This window comes from Meriones unguiculatus, chromosome 8 (assembly GCF_030254825.1).
Source record: "Meriones unguiculatus strain TT.TT164.6M chromosome 8, Bangor_MerUng_6.1, whole genome shotgun sequence".
Lineage (NCBI taxonomy): Eukaryota > Metazoa > Chordata > Mammalia > Rodentia > Muridae > Meriones > Meriones unguiculatus.
Window position 1 is genome coordinate 81,693,554 of NC_083356.1, and position 17,315 is coordinate 81,710,868.

The 17,315-nt window shown below is 37.9% G+C and overlaps 1 protein-coding gene across 1 annotated transcript in view; it reads right to left on the reverse strand.

Moving 5' to 3' along the window:
* The window catches only part of Lrp1b (LDL receptor related protein 1B), a 2,037,254-nt gene that overhangs the window by 157,183 nt on the left and 1,862,756 nt on the right, over positions 1-17,315 (reverse strand). The window contains exon 67 of the mRNA XM_060390094.1: positions 681-797. Coding sequence (XP_060246077.1) covers positions 681-797 — 117 coding nt within the window. The remainder of the gene's footprint in view (positions 1-680; positions 798-17,315) is intronic.

Here is a 17,315-nt window from a genome sequence, read left to right on the forward strand (position 1 = left end):
GATTTTCTTATTTTAACCATGGTGATATTAAGTTTTGCTTACATATAAAAGCATTAATAAGAATTTTGCTGATAAATCAATGCTCAAGTACAGTCACTCTGCCTCAGTTAGAAAACATAATTACTGGATAATTATTGGTATTAAATTTGTTGCATAAAAGTTCAGCATGAAGATGCCATCAGTGTTATTCTATTTTCTGAGAAAAGCATCCTGAATGCAGATGGTGTTCACTACTCCAGAGAGGATAAATGATAAGTCACTGAAAGATGCTCATGGGTGAATTTGTAGTGTAAAAGGATTGAGGCAGAAATGGAATGAATAGCATTCGTTAAACATGATATGTGTTGTGCTGTCTGCACATCAGTCAGTTCATTGTATGAACTTGCATCAAGGGCTTTCTTCATCGCATACTAATGGGCTGCATTAAACCTCATGATACTCCCCTACCAATTCTGAGAGCTGAAAGAAAATAACTCCCAGGGTAAGCATTCCAATCATCTTATCCTTTAAGAGTCGGGTCAATTTACTCTGAATATTCTGTCCGAATGTGAATATATGTATAAAAATGTGAGCTTCAGGACAGAGGGGTCCAAATTTTACCTTAACTGAAATAAAAATTGCCATACTGCTTATTGAATGGGCTGACAGGCTTGCAACGTCATTAGGCAAGATTCACTTACTGCAGTTTTCTTCATCAGAATTATCACTGCAGTCATTCTGGCTATCACACCGCCAGTGATCTGGAATACAGTTGTTGTTCTTACACTGGAATTCATGAGGTCCACAAGTCTTTTTATCTGCAATGAAAGAACCCGAGTTTGTTAAGACATCCTTACAATATACTAACTGCTATGTCAATGCACGGCATATCACATCCCATCAACATTAATTCAGTTACTGACTGAGAAGCATTCCAAGGGGGAAGTGAGCTCTGGTGCTGAGACCACTTGACCTTTGCACTTGTTCCACGTCACAACTGGATACTTAGAGACCAGTTAAGCCAACAAGTGATGTTTACACCAGTCTGTCAAGAAAAGTATCCCAAGTATCAAAACTATCCCAAACTGTGTTCCTCTCTCTGGTATGCACTCTGTTTCCATGTAAGGTAACAAAATAATCTGCTATTTAAAAAACTGAGGTAGTTTATCCTGCCTGTTTCACAAAAAGCTTATAATCATACAGAGGTTATAATACTACATGATCCTTGTAAAGCTCTGTGATCATCAATGTATTCATAAGCTGCCTGTGTTTCACTTCATGTCACTGCTCAGTCCTGGCTATGAGCCATTCAAAGAGGTATAGACTATGTAGCTCGTATGCGCTCTCTCCAAACATCTTAGAATGAGAGGCATTTTACGGTTCTGACAGTTTTCAGATTTTTTTTATAAACATAATGAGGTATTTCCTGACTGTTCACAATTATAAACACAGAGTTAATTTATGTTTTACATACATATCCATCCATATGTGTGTGTATGAAAAACAGTATATATTATATGTAAGTAAAATATTATATATATATATATGATATGCAGAACAAGCTTTATACAACCTTTTCAGTGATCCCATGCGGTGGCCTGAATTTGCCTCATGACTTCTGGTGTAAAATTTTATTCTCATGGCTTCAAAATATTGCTCAGAATCTTGTAAGCATCGAACCATTTCATATTTAGCTTTTCAAACTTGCTATGTTCCACTACATCAGTGCCTTCTAGTATGTGTACAAAGCTAGAATATTGACAAGATGCCGTCCTTCTCAAACATCCGAACAATTCCCTGAATTCTAAGGAGAATGGCTAACGGAACCTTTTTCAAGTTTGACTCCAGTTAACTTTTGGTACCAGTGAACAAACTGCAAATGCTATAATGTCTATGTTTACTTCTAATTTAGTACTTTATAGAAGCTCAGTTCAAATTCATATGAGATAAGTAAGTAATAGAAATGTTAGTATAAATGAGAGTTTTTACAGTTCTGTAATAGAGTTTCTAGCTATACAGAGTATGAGCCAGGGCCTTTAAAATTTGCCTTAAAATTTTTCCTGTTTAGGTTTTTTTGTTTGTTTTGTTTTGTTTTTGCTTTGTTGGTCTCCTTGTGGGAGACCTCCGTGTTCCTCTGTCACCCTCTTCTTTCATAAGATTCCCTGTACCCTGCCCAAAGTTTGGCTATGAGCCTCAGCATCTGCTTTGATCTCCTGCTGGGTGGATTCTTTCAGAGGACCCTCTATAGTAGGCTCCAATCCTGTTCCCTATCTTCCACCATTTCTGATGTCTATCCTATTTGCCATTCTGAATGAGATTTAAGCATCCTCCCTAGGGTCTTCCTTGTTGTTTAGCTTCTTCAGATCTGTGGATTGTAGTATGGCTATCTTATATTATAAGGCTAATAACTGCTTATAAGTGAGTGTATAGCATTCAGGTCTTTCTGTTTCTGGATTACCTCACTCAAGATGATCTTTTCTAGTTTCATCCATTTGCCTGAAATTCTCATGATTTCCTTGTTTTTAATAGCTGTAGTATTCCACTGATGCATCAACCAAGGATCATGCATGGAAAGGAACCCTTGCTCAGATGTAGCCAATTGGCAGCTCAGTCTCCGTGTGGGGAGCAGGGCTAGCTCTGTCATGAACTCGATTGCCTGCTTTTTGATCACTTGCCCCTGGCGATGTGGCCTTGCCAGGCGACAGAGGAGGAGGATCCAAGCAGGCCTGATGAGACTTGATAAGCTATTGGCAGATGGCAGAGGAAGAGAACTCCCCCTTTCAGTGGACAAGGGGAAGAGGATTGGAGATAAGAAGGGGGGAGGGACTGGAAGGAGTTGAGGGAGAGGGCTTCAATCAGGACATATAATGAATAAGTTGTAAAAAAAATAAAAATAAAATTAAAACAAAAAAATTTTCCCTGTTCTAATGGTGGTTATAATTTAGCAGGGTTGTACTGCTTTTCCCTGTTATTGGGGAATAAACTCAGGAATTTCTAATGGACACTGTGGTAATAATATTGACCTTGATCAATTATTCAGACTGACTTCTTATGTTCTTAAGCATCAAAATATTATAAAGTCAAAACATGGTTATTAGCTGAAAGCCTAGTTTAGTATATATTTCTTTTTTTATGCATGTACATCAACTCCTCAAACTTGGTTAAATTAGGGATATGAAGTGTCCCTAGAAAGGCTCACATACTGAAAGCTTGCTCCCCAGCTGGCAGAACTCTTGCCAAGTGACTGGATCATGAGGGTGCTGAACTTATTAACAATGCCCATAGCGAAATGGTTGTTAGGAATTGGGTTCTTTTTGAAGTGAGGAGGTCACCACAGTCCTGAATTTAATGGGTATACTTTGTGCCCAGCTCCCTTTCCCGACTGGGTCCGTGGACTGCAGGAAATGAGCTACTTCTTCACCATCTCCATTCATGTTATTACCACTCATGGGTCTAGAAACAATGGGGCTGGATACTGAATCTTTCTTTTTTTCCTTTTTTAGGTTATTAATGTCTTATATCACAGCTAGGAAGAGCTGAGTTTTATAGCTGAGATTGGCAGGCAAGCTTATGCTTTCAGAATACTAAAATAAGTGAACTAAAAGTGACAATAGTTATTTGATGGGAGTTGTTACTCTCTATTCCAAAAACTTATAATGTAAACTTTAAACTCCAATTGGTAATGATAAGCAAAGTGATTTAGGCACAATTTAGAAAATTAAATAGTAAATAACTATTCTGAACTCAGCCCAGCTCCTAGCTAAGCATTTTAAAAAACACAATCACTCTCATTTCCCATAATATCCTAATGAAGGATTATTGCATTTATTTAAATAAAGGAGAAACATAAGCATAAGAAAGTTTAAGTAATTTCTTCCATCTTATAAAGGAGCTCAATAGCAAAACAGGACTTTATATTCAGCTAGTGCTCCTGAAACAGTTTACAAAAGGAATTCTCGTGATAGAATTTAAATATGATTCTCTTCCTGGGGGGGGGGAAGGGCTGTCTGTACTCCTATTCTTCCTGCTTGCTTAGTAATGAGTACTCAGAAGCTAACCTGTGCAAGCAGCAGGAGTCTTTTATATTGTGCTTTTTTTCTAGTTTATTATTTAAAGACTGATTTACAATGTGCAGAATTCTAATACAGTACTCTACACACATTAGTCAGTACTGAAATGTGCCAGCAATATTGGGATTTAATTAATGACTGAAAAATGAACCTTGGTACTGAACAATTTGGGTAATTATTTTATTTTAGCAACTTAAAAATGACTCCCCTAGAATATGGCTCTATGTATAAATGTTTATTTTATTTATCCCTTAACATAAATTGTTTAATTACTTTAAATGATGTTCTGAAAATGAATGTAAATATAAAAAAAGGATCAGAATCAGACAGAAAATTAGCAGTGTGACCTAGCAGTATGTCATCAGCTCCAGGCATGGCAAATTTCCCTAATGAAAACCTAAGGTTAGCCTAATTCTAGTGTGAAGTAGTGGTTTTGAGTTTTTTCCAAGGCATTTTAAATTTATTTTTATACTATGGTATCAGAATTCTTATTTGAAATTAATTTGAAAAAGATCTATTTCATTAGTGAAATTTTCACTGAAGGCATGCAGAAATGACACTTAAATTTTAGCTTTGACATCATGTGCAAACTATATAAATAGAAACTATGTAGCCTTGTGAAAAAATTAAAATATCCCTGGATTGTATGTGTGTGCTTATACATATATATTTCCAGACACACTCGTCATATTTCTTATTGGTATAAATAAAAAAATTTATAAAAGCAACTTAAACAATGAAGGAAGGGTTTATTTGACACACTGTATGAGGGTACAATCCGGGATGGGGAGATACGGTGTCAGGAGCAGGAGTCACAGTATATATACAGGTAATAATCAGAAAGCAATGGGCTCTGATGTTCAGTTTGCCTCCTCTGTATGCAACCCAGAAACCCAGACCATGGAATGGGTTCACCCATATTAAGGGTGAATTTTTGAACTTCTATTAAGCCATTCTAGAAAACCACACAGAGACAAGCCCAAAGGCTTGTATCCTAAGTAATCCTAGATCTTTCAAATTGATAATAAATAGTAACCATCACAAGCCTACTCCTGAGCACATCAGTTTTAAGCTGTAAACCCCCCACGGCCAACTTCAAACGTCCCCATAGTCTTTAAGAGTTGAAAAATTCTTTGAAAAATCCAACATCTAAAATCTCTTCTGCAATCAAAGTAATATTTTAACTGAGTCATATATATATATATATATATGAGTACAAGATACAAGGCCCTGATACACAGTAAATATTACATTCTGAAGGAGAATGACGATGCAGAGAGAACAGATCTGATGAAAGAGGGAACATGCGAGCTGCAGCGCCAAGTGTTGCAGCTCCTCCGTCTGGTGACGGAATCAAACTGAGCTCTCCTAGCATTTTCCATACCCTGGGTTCTTCGCTGTCTTTTAGGCCACAGCTTCACAGTTCCACAGGATGGTCTCTTTTCGGGCACCCCAGCCCTGCTACACATTGTCTAACCTCAATAAGGAGCCATGCTTAAGCTGCCAGGATGACTTCACTTTTGTACACTTCATGACTCCGATGCGGAGGCACTGCAGAAGTTGCTGCCAAGTGCTTCTTCAGGTTCTCGTGAGGTCAGTCAGCCTTGGTTTCTCTGGCTGGGAAACATCCCCCCCCCCCCCGGGATTGCCGTGGAACAGCCTCTGAGGCAAAACCCAGTCTCTGTTCTTTCTTCCCATTTGAATTTTCACAATGGATTGATCTCCTCCCCTTCCTTCCTCTAGCCCTCTTCTCCCCTAACTCCTTCCTTCCTTCCATTTCCCCGTCTCCGAAACAAATATCTAAAGCATTCTATTTTTAATATAAAATTATAGTGTTTTCCATTTGTCTTTTTAATTTTAAATAATTAAAATTTTCAAATTATAATACAATGCCACCGTTTCCCCATTTCCCCTTTCCTCCTTTCAAGCCCTCCTAAGCTCCCCCTTGTGATCTTTTAAGTTCATAGCATCTCTATTTGTTGCACAAACACACACACATACAAATATATAGGTAAACACAACCTGTTCAGCTCCAATAGTATCATGTTTCTACCTTGTGTGTGTTTTCAGGGCTGATCATTCGGTACTGAGACATCAGTTGGAGAACAGATCAGGGGAGGTCTATTCCCTCTAACACTGCTCTCAGAATTCCTGAGTTGCCTGTATTCCCACCTGCATGGCTGCCTAAACATGACCTGAACTAGAAAAACACCAAGGGTAAATCCCAGACAAAAAAAAACTGCAAGAGTCTTCATCTTTTCAACAATTGCAAGTGCATTCTCTGCACCACCCAGGTCTGCAATTTTATACTCTCATACAGTCACTAACTAGAATGGGTCACAGGTCAACTCAGTATTTGTTAAATACAGCTTGGTGATTCCATCAAGCAAACACCAAGGATAAAAATCACACAAACACACACACTCCACACACTTCCCACTACAGTACGTCAAAGTAACATTAATTCTCCCTGTGTGCAGTGCTTCACCATTAATTAGAAAAGTTAAATGTCACTGGCACGATATTTTTTCCCACATTTTCGCATTCTAAGCATGGCAAGAATATTTTAGGATTTAAAACATCTTAAAAGTTTTCACCCTCTGCCATGCAGACTGTCAAAGCAGATGCTGAGCCTGATGGCCAACTGTTGGGCAGAGTGAATGGAATTTTATGTAAGAAGTGGGAAATAGTAAGAGCTGGAGAGGATAGGAACTCCACAAGGAGAGCAACAGAACGAGAAAATTTGAACACAGGGAACTTCCCAGAGACTCATACTCCAACCAATCTATGGAGATAACCTAGAACCCTGACAATGCAGCCACTTCTGATGAGAACTGATAGACTAAGATCAGAAAGAAGGAGAGGAGGACCTCCCCTATCAGTGGACTTGGGGATGGGCATGCATGCAGAAAGGGGGAGAGGGTGGGACCGGGAGGGGAGGAGGGAAGGGCTTATGGGGGGATACAAAATGAATAAAGTGTAATTAATAAAAGTTAAATAAAAAATTAGAAAAAAGTTTTCCTATGAGTTTCAAGGTACTTCTACAGATCTGATCATCTCAGAAAGGTAGGGATCCTCAAGGGCAGACATCTATCTGTATATACTCTATACTGCATTAGTTTTGAATATACATATTTCTGAAAAATGGTAAGTCAGTGACTGTTCAGTGTTTTCTCTGAGAGCAAGAACTGGAGAACTGTCCTAGCAACAACAGTGAGAGAGACATTTAAATATGTCTTTGGACCCAAAGGAATCTATGAAGGATGGAAACACTGAATGAATATAGGAAAGTGATGGTACATAAGATGCACTCACATGTAAAATACTTTTGTATGTATATGCGAGCTCCTCATAATGTGAATTACAAAAGATTGCTGAAAGAAACTGAACAATTTCTAAGAAAAACAGATCTATGACATTTGCGTTTTGAAACTTGTTATTATACTGACCATTTTCTCTATCTTTATAAAGAGCTGATTCACCTAGTATAACAATTTTATTGTTACTTTTGAAGATGCAGACATAATTTTGTTGTTATAAAAAAGTTCCATTGATGTAAGATAATTAAGTAATAATATTGAAAAAGTAGGAGAATGTGTAATGGATGATTTCAAGAGTAGTTATAAAACTATGCCAATTGAAAGGATATAATATTGAATGAGTTCAGAAGATTGGCTCGTAAGTGCAATAGATTTTCTTTTTTTATTTTTAAAAAATTTTTATTAATTATTTATTACAATTGTTCACTTTGTATCCTGTCTGTGGCCACTTCTCTCATTTTTTCCCAATTCCTCTCTCCCTCCCTCTTATCCTCCTATGCCCCTCCCACAGTCCACTGATAGAGGAGGTCCTCCTCTTCTCTCTGACCCTACCTATCAGGTCTCATCAGGACTGGCTGCATTGTCTTCCTCTGTGGTCTGGCAAGGCTGCACCCCTAAGAGAGAGGTGATCAGAGAGCCTACTACTGAGTTCATGCCAGAGACAGCCCCTGTACCCCTTACTAGGGAACTCACTTGGAGACCGAGTCTATGTGGTACATCTGAGCAGGGGTTTTAGGTCCTCTCCATGCATGGTTCTTAGTTGGGGTATCAATATCTGCAGGTTTTTTCTTTTTCTTTATTTTTTTTGGCTCTGTTGGTCTCCTTTTGGAGCTCCTGTCCCCTCCAGGTCTTTCTATCTCCCCCTTCTTTCATGAAATTCCATGCACTCTGCCCAAAGTTTGGCTATGAGTCTCAGCCTCTGCTTTGTACCTCAATCAGTAGAGTCTTTCAGAGGCCCTCTGTGGTAGGCTCCTGTTCTGTTCCCCTAGATTTTCAATAATAATCCCTATTCAATTTAATAGGAAGAAGAAATCTTTAATAAATTTTATTGCAACTATAAACATCCTTCAATTGCACCCTCATCTTCATCTAAATTGTGCTAATGAAAGCAATTTTAAATACAAAATTTATAGAATATAAAAAACGCACTTTTACAGTATTTTGGTAGGCAAGGATTACAGAGACAGACCTCAAAAAACAGCAACAACATAAAAAGTAAAAAATTTAGTTTGCTAAACAGTTTTAATGTAAGCTTGACACAATCTAGAGTCATTGTAGAAGAAGGAATTCTGAATAAGAAACTGACCCCACCACACTGGCCTGTGGGCAAACCATGCCGCATATTTTTTGACTGATGATTTTTAATTGAAATAGAATTAAATCACTTTATCCTGTACCTTTTCTTCCTCCAGCTGCTTCCAGTTAACCTATCCTGAAACACTTTAATAACCCCACCCTCATATTGATAATCTCTTTTCCTTTTTTAATTTATTTTTTTATTAATTGAAATTTATTCATTTTGCATCCCAACTGTAGCTTTCTCCCTCATCCCCTCCCAATTCCACCTTCCCTCCCTCTTCTACTCCCATGGCCCTCCTGCAGTCCACTGATACAGGAGGTCCTCCTCCCCTGTTATCTGACCCTAGCCTATCAGGTCTCATCAGGACTAGCTGCATTGTCTTCCTCTGTGGCCTGATAATGCTGCACTCCCCAGGAGGAGGGGATCAAACAGCCAGCCACTGAGTTCATGTCAGAGACAGCCTCTGTTCCCATTATTATGGAACCCACTTGAACACTGAGCTTCCATGGGCTAGATTTGTGTAGAGGGTCTAGGTTATCTCCATGAATAGTATTTTGTTGGAGTATCAGTCTCAGAAAACACCCCTGTGTCCAGATTTTTTGGTTCTGTTGCTCTTCTTGTGGAGCTCCTGTCCCCTTCAGGTCTTTCTATCCCCCTTTTTTCATAAAGCTCAACAATTGACAGGAGCCAAGGCCAGCTAGTGGAAAGTTACGGACAACTGCAACAAGGTCGTGGGTGAGAGATTTATGTTTCCAGAACTTATGAGACATCTGTTTGTCAGGCTAGACATTTTGAGATATCTTAACTGACATTCTTGTAGTTTCTCCTTTAGTAAACATTCTTGCGGTGTTCTGCATCATCATGAACCACCCTGTTATATTTTGTAAACTATTTTGCTGACACATTTTCCCTTCCTGCCTTCTCCCTATAAAGTTGTGTGAAATTTTTCAAATAAATGATAGGGAGATCAGATTATAGACTTGCTCTCATTCTTCACATCTCTTGTTCCTATCCCATTCTTTTCACCCCTCCTTAGGAAGCCACTGAACTCCCGCTGGATGGGACAAACAATCAATAAATGGGACCTCATGAAACTGAAAAGCTCCTATAAAGCAAAGGAAACTGTCATCAAAACAAAAAGACAACCTACACGTTATGAAAGGATCTTCACCAACCCTATATCTGACAGAGGGCTAATATTCAGAATATATAAAGAACTCAAGAAGTTAAACAGCAACAAATCAAGTAATCCAATTAAAAAATTGGGTACAGAGCTAAACATGGAATCCTCCAGGTCTTTCTATCTCCTGCTTCTTTAAGGTTCACTGCATTCTGCTCAATGTTTGGCTATGAGTCTCAGCATCTACTTTAATACCCTGCTGGGTAGAGTCTTTCAGAGGCCCTCTGTGGTAGACTCCTGTCCTGTTCCCTCGCTTCTCCCTCTTCTTATGTCCATCCCATTTGCCTTTCTAAATGAGAATTGATCATCTTACCCAGGGTCCTCCTTCTTGCTTAGCTTCTTTAGGTTTACAGATTTTAATATGCTTAAATGGGACCTCATGAAACTGAAAAGCTTCTGTAAAGCAAAGGACACTGTCATCAAAACAAAACAACAGCCTACAGAATGAGAAAGGATCTTCACCAACCCTATATCTGACAGAGGGCTAATTTCCAGAATATATAAAGGACTCAAGAAGTTAAAAAGCAACAAATCAAGTAATCCAATTAAAAAATGAGGTACAGAGCTAAACAGAGAATTTTCTTTTTTTTTTTAATTTTTCATCAATTACACTTTATTCATTCTGCATCCCCCCATAAGCCCCTCCCTCCTACCCTCCCAATCCCACCCTCCCTCCTCCCTCTGCTTGCATGCCATTCCCCAAGTCCACTGATAGGGGAGGTTCTCCTCTCCTTTCTGATCTTAGTCTATCAGTTCACATCAAAAGTGGCTGCATTGTCCTCTACTATGGCCTGGTAAGGCTGCTCCCCCCCCCAGGGGGAGGTGATCAAAGAGCAGGCCAATCAGATTATGTCAGAGGCAGTCCCTCTTCACATTACTATGTAACCCAATTGGACTCTGAACTGCCCTGGGCTACATCTGTGCAGGGGTTCTGGGTTATCTCCATGAAGAGTCCTTGGTTGGAGTAGGAGTCTCTGGGAAGTTCCCTGTGTTCAAATTTTCTTGTTCTGTTGCTCTCCTTGTGGAGACCCTGTCCTCTCCAGCTCTTACTATTTCCCAGTTCTTACCTAAAATTCCATTCACTCTGCCCAACAGTTGCCCATCAGGCTCAGCATCTATTTTCAATAGAGGAATATCAAATGGCAGAGAAACACTTAAAGAAATGTTAAAAGTCCTTAGTCATTAGGGAAATGCAAATCAAAATGAACCTGAGATTTTTACCTTATACCCATTAGAATGGCTAAGATAAAAATCTCAAGTGATAATACATGCTGGAGAGGATGTGGAAAAAGGGAACCCTCTTCCATTGCTGGTGGGAAACTTGTACAACTACTTTGGAAATCATTCTTGTGCTTTCTCAAAATCCAGCTATTGGACTCCTAAGCATATAACCAAAATATGCTCAAGGACATTTGCTCAACCATCTTCGTAGCAGCTTTATTTGTAATAGCCAGAAGCTGGAAACAACCCAGATATCCCTCAATGGAGGAATGGATGTAGAAATTGTGATACATTTACATAATGGAATTGCTACTCAGCAATTAAAAACAAGGAAATCATGATATGATTTTCAGGCAAATCATTTTCAGGAAAATGGTAGGAACTAGAAAAGATCATCCTGAGTGAGGCATTCCAGAAGCAGAAAGACACCATGGTATATATTCACTTATAAATGGATATTAGACATATGATAAGGATAATCTACATTTCAAATTATTGTTACATACATACATGCTTATGTGTGTATATGTATGTATGTACTATGTACATGTCTGTGTATACACAACCCTTTATTTAAATACAACCTGCTGTTTACATACAAAATACATAAAAGTTTATTAGTATACACATACATATACATATGCAATTTTACGTACATATGTATATAGGGTATGTCTTAACTGAAGTTAGGACACTTGAACAGATTATGCTTCCAACAAGAAACACAGACTAAAAAAAAAAAATTGCAGTAACAGACATCAAAAAACTCCTTTCAAATATTTGGTTAGGGTAGTCCAATTAACTCATAAAACAATACAGATTATTGAAGTAGCCTTTTGTTGCATTTCAGAGGTTGTTGGTGGGCCCCTGTTCCTGAAGGCGCTATACACATTGGACACAGGACTCAGATAATCTGAGCTGATCTGATGTGACCATATATCCCTGAACTCTAGTTCCCATGCTTCCAGAAAATTCCATGCAAACTGCAAAGGGAGCAAAAAAGTATGCAGTTCTACCCCGGCTGCAATATCTATGAATCAGAACAATTGCATCATGGTAAGATATGCATAAAGGTGCAAAAAGGGGACACTCACATGTTGGTGGCAACCAACACTGTGTAACTGGCATTAAGGCTCATTCAGCAGCAAATAAACTGTGCCTGGTACTGGACAACATGGCAGCTTCTCTGGGCTAAGAAGGTCATAGATCTTAGAAAAGATCTATTGCTACTACCTTCTTAGACACCCATAATTCTTTACTACATTCTAAGTCTCACCTTTACAGCCAAAGATAAATGTAGCCACCACCCTCTTTGCAGCAAAAGGAGAGCATCCCAGAAAACTAGAACTGATTGATGTTTCATATGGTTGGCTCCGGCTCACTGTGGGAAGGGCCACCGATGGGTAGGGGGTTCTGGGTGCTATAAGAAGACAGGCTGAGAAAGCCACTAATGAGTGTGCTTCCATGGCTCCTGCTTCAGGAAATGTGATTTCCCTGAAAGACAGACATGCTGTAAGATGAAATAAACACTTCATTCCAAAGAAACCCTAGTTAGGACGTTAACTCACACCAGGAGTGGAGTATGGTTGTGACAGACTTGACCACGTATTTAGGGGAGAATTGTGAAAGCCTCTAAACTTTGGCCTGGAGAAGCCACCGGCTGTTCAGAACCCAGTGAGCTGTTTTGTGGACACTTGGAAGATAAGAACGCCGAAGCAGTGCAGATGATGAAGGCTTGGCCTTTGAAGTTTCGGAGGGAAGTTTGAGAGTCCTTCAAAAACTTTATCAGGATGTCTGTCTAATATATTGTAGTAAGAACCATTAAGTAAAATATTTGCTTTGCAGGGACAATTGATGCTGGCTTGCTGGAGGTAAGAAGTAAGAAGGGCATCTTTGAGCCTATTGTCTACGTGACATACTATATGACAGCCTTGCGATATGGGTTGTCTAGAATACTTCAGGTTTCAGTTGGTGTTTGTGACTCTGAAAATTAATTTTATTTCAACTTCTCATCATCTGGGATAACATTCTACAATAATCGCTTATGTGCAGGATATTTTTTCACAGGAAGTGGGCTGTTCTAGGAGTTGAGAGGAACAATTCCAGTGTTAGCTGATCCATCTGTGAGCCAAGTACTTGTATTTTGCTTTTGAAATTTTATTTTTTCTTTATTATTCTGCAAAGAAACAAGTAAGGCTTACAAGTAAAACAAATGACAAATGGCATAATTCCATTATAAAGAGGTGAATCAGGAATGAGGCAGCTCTGGAGAAACTCCAATAATGACATTTTCTAAATTGCATGTCATTTCAATGTAATTGTCAGTGGGAACTTTTCGAGTTTGCATTACCCATTTTTAGAAAGTGTCAAATTGAATTCTGAAATGCTATCATTCTTGGCAAAAATCTGTTTTCATCTTTATTTTAAAAAATTATACTGTAACATTATGCTTGTGAACTGGGGTTAGATAGAAGGAAAGTGGTTATATTTTCTTTTGCCCCTGTATGTCTACAAAATCCTTACTGCTCCACTCAACTTCCTCTGCTCAGAAATCTGTAACCTTAACAAATTGTTGGGGAATTTTTAACAAAGACATTTGCATTTCTGAATCAAATGCAGAGAAATCAAATATCCATGATACAGAGGCATAAGTTCTTCAATAGGCCTTGTGGAGCATCAGTTGCAGATTTAGGAAATAATGTTTCATCAATTCCATCTTTGTCCTTTCAAAAAGCTCAGAGGCAGATAAGTTTGCCTATGGTCTTCCAAGTACTTATTATAAAACCAAAGCAAATACATTTTGAGGTAATTAAGAAGTGGGCCTATATTTTTAAATGATCAGCAGATTGCAGCTCCATAGTGTCTGACTCTGACACTCAGAAGCGCTGACTTCCCACTTTCTGATGAACAGGTTTAATTGCAATCATAGGGAAGCAGCAAAGGAAAGCAGAAGTAATCTAAAATGAAAGACTTGGCTGGAATCTTTCTAAGGTTATAGCCTACCAGCTGGTGTATATGCAGGGAGGGTTCTTTAATATTGTGTGTCTTAATTTTCTTATCTCCTTCAACTTGAAAACATAAAGTACATACCACATTGAACTTAAAGCCTGGCTTAAGTGAGAACTCATGATTACTGAGCAATACAATAATGAAGTCACTTAATAAACACATGAAAAAATTGACAGAGGTATATTTCAGTACTTTACTAGGCTATGTCAATTTAAGGAGTGTGGAAAATAATATTTGTGTAGAAGCTCTACATAGGAAACACAAGCACTAATTCATTCCTTTGTGCATATCAGCACTCCATAGTTTTGCTACAACCTCATGGTGTATCTTATATTTTAAGATTTACATACAAAGTATCCATATTAGATTTATGTGTTGGCTGGCATATCAAATCGTTGCTGGAAAAAGAGTTTTATTGAGGGTTTTAACTCCATATGGATAAATTCCCTGAGGGATTTATTATTTGATGACAGTATAGGAAGGGAATAGAATATTAGGGAGATAGGACCATCTTGGAAGAAATGTTCTCCCCTCTCTCTCTCTACCTCCCTCCCTCCTTAACACACCACACCATCACGCACACCAAACACACCAGCCCTACTATATCCCTCCCTAATGCACACATGTTCCTGTACATATTCAAGATATCCTCAGCTTAAAACATTTTGAGATTTTGAAACATTGTCACTAAAATACTGTTTTGTGTGTAAACAACACTAAAATGGAAATCTTTTAGTATTCAATTGTTACTAGTGATGACTGCAAAAGTTCCTTTCTTATACCTCTCTCACACTAAATTGTTTCAACTTCTATTCAAAAAATAAATCTTGGAAAGCATTTAATTATTCATTTGTGGGGTTTTTGTCATAGACAAAGTTTGAATATATGTTTAGAAAAGAGTTTTCTTTCTCACACCACAAATGTCTTTCAGAAGCCATAATTCATGTTGTACACGATATTAAATACTGTGTTGTTTTCCTGTTTGAGAACAGGCTATTGAAAAAGAAAGAAAGAAAGAAAAGTGTGTCTTAGCAATTTTTTTTGTGGTGCCAGTCTTACTTGATGGTGACCTACTTAAGGTCTCCATGTGAGAACATTTTTGACTTTTATAAACTACTTTAATTCAGCAAGCAGAATACTCAAGATGAGAATGCTATTTTAAGAACTCAAAATAAAAGCAGCACTAAAAGCAATAACAGAAATATCAATTGTGTTGGATGACAATGAAAGACCTTTTAGCTAGGTTCTTGACTGACCTAGACATAAGACATTCCTGGGAAGCCATACACATCTTATGCTGATTTTAAGATTATATTTTGTTGTTTCTTTCCTTTAAAATAAGTTTAGTTTGTTTTTAAATAAAATTTCAGTTCAATACAAATATTTTGTTTGGCATACATTGTAGAAGGAACATACGAATACCATCCTGAGATATGCGGTTTTCACAAGTATAAAGAGGAAATTTGAAACCCAAAGCACGTAACAATTATTTTCTATATATTTGATGTGTGTTATGTTCATGACATGTCTATAGACAAATACACACATACAGACACACACACACACACACACACACACAGAAGCCTACAAAATTTCTGCCAGAGTCCAGCACACAAATTCCTTTCAAGAACGTTAATTCTCCTCAATTCCCTGAAGCATCCTGGGGGCAAAGTGAATAAAGTGTCTGTCCTCCTTTCTTCTTTGAAGAAGTCTACATCACCATTCTGCCTCTCAGTTTTTCTTGGTTGAACAGACCATTTCTGCAGTAAACTGCTTAGTATTATAGCTTCTGTGGATTTTCTCTCCTTCTCAAATTTATTTCCCCTCAAATTTACTAACATTTTCTAGAATCATTTGTATAGAAAAGTACTTTTTTTTTTTTTAATTAATCTTGCATCCAGCCACTTTCCTGAAAGAGTTTCTCAGCTGCAGGCATTCTCTAGCGGAATTTTCGAGATCGCCTATATATTCTATCATATCTTCTGGGAATAGCAACTCTTTAAATTCTTCCTTTCTGATTTGTATCCCTTTGATCTCCTTTAATTGTCTTATTGCTCTAGTTACAACTTCTAGTACTATATTGAAGAGATAGAAAGAGAGTGGGCAGCCTGATCTTGTCCCTAATTTTAGTGGGATTGTTTTGAGTTTTTCTCCATTTAGTTTGATGTTGGCTATTGTTTGTTGCATACATTCTTTACTATATTTAGGTATGGGCTTTGTATCCGTGATCTCTCCAAGATTTTTATCATGGACGGGTGTTGGGTTTTGCCAAAGGGTTTTTTTTTTTTTTTTTTTTTTTTTATCTAATGAGATGATCATGTGATTTTTTTTCTTTCAGATTATTTATATAGTAGATTATATTGATGGACTTTGTATGTTGAACTATCACTGAATCCCTGGGATGAAGCCTATTTGATCATTGTGGTGATGTGTTTGATGTGTTGCAAATATCTTGTTGAGTATTTTTGCATCAATGTTCATAAGGGAGCTTGGTCTGAAATTTTCTTTCTTTGTTGAGTCTTTGTGTGGTTTAGGCATCAGATGACTTGACATGAATATATAATTATATGAATAATGAGTTTGCTAATGTTCCTTCTGTTTCTATTTTGTGGAATAGTTTGAAGAGTATTGGTGTTAACTCTTCATTGAAAGTCTGTTAGAAAATCCATGCTAAAACCATCTGGCCCTGGGCTTTTTTGTATGAGACTTTTGATGGCTGCTTCTATTTACCTAGGGGTTATAGGGCTGTTTAAAGTGTTTACCTGCTCTTGTTTTAATTTTGGTCATTGAAATCTATCAAGAAAATCATCCATTTCGTTTAGATTTTCCAATTTTGTAGAATGCAGTCTTTTGAAGTAAGTCCTAATCATTCTTTGGATTTCCTCAGTGTCTGTTGTTATGTTCCCCTTTTCATTTCTGATTTTGTTTATTTGGGTACTGTCTCTGTGTATTTTAGTTAGTTTGTCTAGGGATTTGTCTAGATTGTTGATTTTCTCAAAGAATGAACTCTTGGTTTCATTGATTCTTTGTATTGATCTCTTTGTTTCTAATTTATTGATTTCATTTTTCCTTTTCATTTTTTTATTCATTATAATTTATTCATTTTGTATCCCAGCTGTAGACCCCTCCTTTGCCCCCTCCCAATTCCACCCTCCCTCCCTTTTCTCCTCCCATGCCCCTCCCCAGGTGCATTGATAGGGGAGGACCTCCCCTTCCATCTGACCCTAGCCTATCAG